At 49.3% G+C, this 2,475-nt stretch overlaps 1 protein-coding gene across 1 annotated transcript; it reads left to right on the top strand.

Moving 5' to 3' along the window:
* Positions 1–1,171: 1,171 nt before the first annotated feature.
* LOC117941562 (non-POU domain-containing octamer-binding protein-like) lies at positions 1,172–1,974 on the top strand (the record flags this gene model as incomplete). The annotated part of the gene is made up of 1 exon (XM_034866566.1): positions 1,172–1,974. A coding segment is annotated over exon 1 (705 nt), but the record flags the coding sequence as incomplete, so codon positions are not given.
* Positions 1,975–2,475: the final 501 nt, after the last annotated feature.

Raw genomic sequence — 2,475 nt, 5'->3', positions numbered from 1 at the left:
GAATTAAGAGTTTATTCCAACCAGACCAGAGTGGTGATTGGTGGAACAGTGGAAAGATGAACCAAGACGGCTTTTGGTTTTTTTATTTAGTTTCTGTCCACTTTGAATGAAGTGAGTTTAACGATGATAAAAGTAGTGATTATTTACATGGAGTCTGGTGGGTTTGGTGATGGTGATTTCATGGCTAATTTTATGCTTATAAAAGGATTTTACCCTTTAACTAAAAGGTCTATCTTCATAGGGATCCATCCCATAATGTTGAGAGTAGATATTAGTAGAAACGTGACATTATTGTTACATGTAAACTCGTGTTACCCCGACTGTTACCCCGGAACGGATCTTACCTTCAGAGAGGGAGAGTCCCGATACTAGACCAGATACCTGACCAGATACTAGGCCAGATACTAGACCAGATACTAGGCCAGATACTAGACCAGATACTAGACCAGATACTAGGCCAGATACTAGACCAGATATGAAGTTATATTTGCAGATATCTGCCGTTCTGCTGCCAACACACCGAGCACAAGAAACGGTTCCCGCGAAAACGTCACAGTTTATGCTTCGTTCAAGTGCTCCTCGGAGTGTGGGAAACTATAGGACGCTGCAAAGAAAAATAAAATAATAAAAAATAAAAAATTTAAAAAATGATAAATCAACAAAAAAGGTTTCAAAGAAAATTCAAATTAAGATACATTTATTTATTTATTTATTAACACATTTCCACACAAAAACGTAACAGTACAGTTAGTTTTATTATAATGTATATATTTACAGATAAAGCACATCTAGACCACTCTATGATTGATGTATGTGTGCACGTGACGGGACACGTGACAGTTTTACCCGAATTCTTTTTTTAAAACACCTGTTTTGGGAATTTTCCCAGTGGGAAGCTCCTTTTTCCTATTATTATTGGACCACCTGAAAGCAACGTGTGAACAATTATTCTCGCGAGAAACCGCCAGCAACACACAAACCTGTATATATATATATATATATATATATATATTTATATATGTATTTACATTTTTTTATTTATTTTTTATTTTTTTATTTTTCTCGGCCGGCCGGCTGACGTCACCCATTCACATTTCAACGAGTCGCGCCGAAGTGACGTCACAACAGCGTCGCGGCAGCAGCACGTCCGCACGCAGCGTCGCCGCCATTTTCCCCTCTCCCCGCACGCAGAGCTCCTTTGTGCGCCACTTTTCCGCGTTGTTCCCGCCGAGCGCTCCGTGATTTATTAACGTAAAGACACCCGAGACCATGCAGGGAAACCGGGCCCAGCAGAACCACGGCGGCTCCAACAACTCCACCCGGAGACCCGGAGGGGGGACAAACGGGCAGCAACCCGAGCCCAACCGGGCTAACGAGGCCCTAACCCTGGACCTGCAGGGCTTCCGGAAGCCCGGGGAGAAAACGTTCACCCAGCGGAGCCGACTCTTCGTGGGAAACCTCCCCACCGGGGTCACGGAGGAGGACCTGGAGAAGCTGTTCGCCAAGTACGGCAAGGCGAACGAGATCTTCATCAACAAGGAGCGAGGCTTCGGCTTCATTCGGCTGGAGACCCGAATCATCGCCGAGATCGCCCGAGCCGAGCTCGACGACACGACGTTCCGCGGCAGGCCGATCCGCGTTCGCTTCGCGACGCACGGCGCCGCGCTGGCGGTGAAGAACCTGCCCGACTTCGTGTCCAACGAGCTGCTGGAGGAGGCGTTCGCGGTGTTCGGGCAGATCGAGAGGGCGGTGGTGATCGTGGACGACCGGGGCCGGCCCACGGGGAAGGGGATCGTGGAGTACACGTCCAAGCCCGCCGCGCGCAAGGCGCTGGATAAGTGCAGCGACGGCGCGTACCTGCTGACCGCGTTCCCGCGGCCCGTCACCGTGGAGCCGATGGAGCAGCTGGACGAAGAGGAGGGGCTGTCGGAGAAGATCATCAACAAGAACCAGCAGTACCACAAAGGTAGGGGGGTGTGTGTCTGTGTGTGTGTGTGTTTCTGCGCGTGTGTGTGTGTGAGAGAACCAGCAGTATTGTGTGTGTGTGTGTGTGTGTCACAAAGGTGTTAAAGGCTGGTGTATGTTAGGGATAAATGACTCAATAATTTTCAATTCAATTTTATTTATAGTATCAATTCATAACAAGAGTTATCTCAAGACACTATACAGATAGACCTGGTCTAGACCAGATAGAGCAGGTCTAGACCAGATAGAGGAGGTCTAGATCACACTCCAGAATTTACAAGGACCCAACAGGTCTAGTAGTCTCCTCCAGAGCAGCAACAGGGCCACAGTGGAGAGGAAAAACTTCCTTTTAGGCAGAAACCTCGGTCAGACCCAGGCCCAGGCCCAGACCCAGACCCAGGCCCAGGCCCAGTCCCAGACCCAGACCCAGGCCCAGGCCCAGTCCCAGGACCAGGCCCAGACCCAGACCCAGGCCCAGACCCAGACCCAGGCTCTTAGTAGGCGGTGTCT

The sequence above is a fragment of the Etheostoma cragini genome, unplaced genomic scaffold (assembly GCF_013103735.1).
Source record: "Etheostoma cragini isolate CJK2018 unplaced genomic scaffold, CSU_Ecrag_1.0 ScbMSFa_977, whole genome shotgun sequence".
Taxonomy (NCBI): domain Eukaryota; kingdom Metazoa; phylum Chordata; class Actinopteri; order Perciformes; family Percidae; genus Etheostoma; species Etheostoma cragini.
This window is presented reverse-complemented; position numbering and strand designations above follow the sequence as displayed.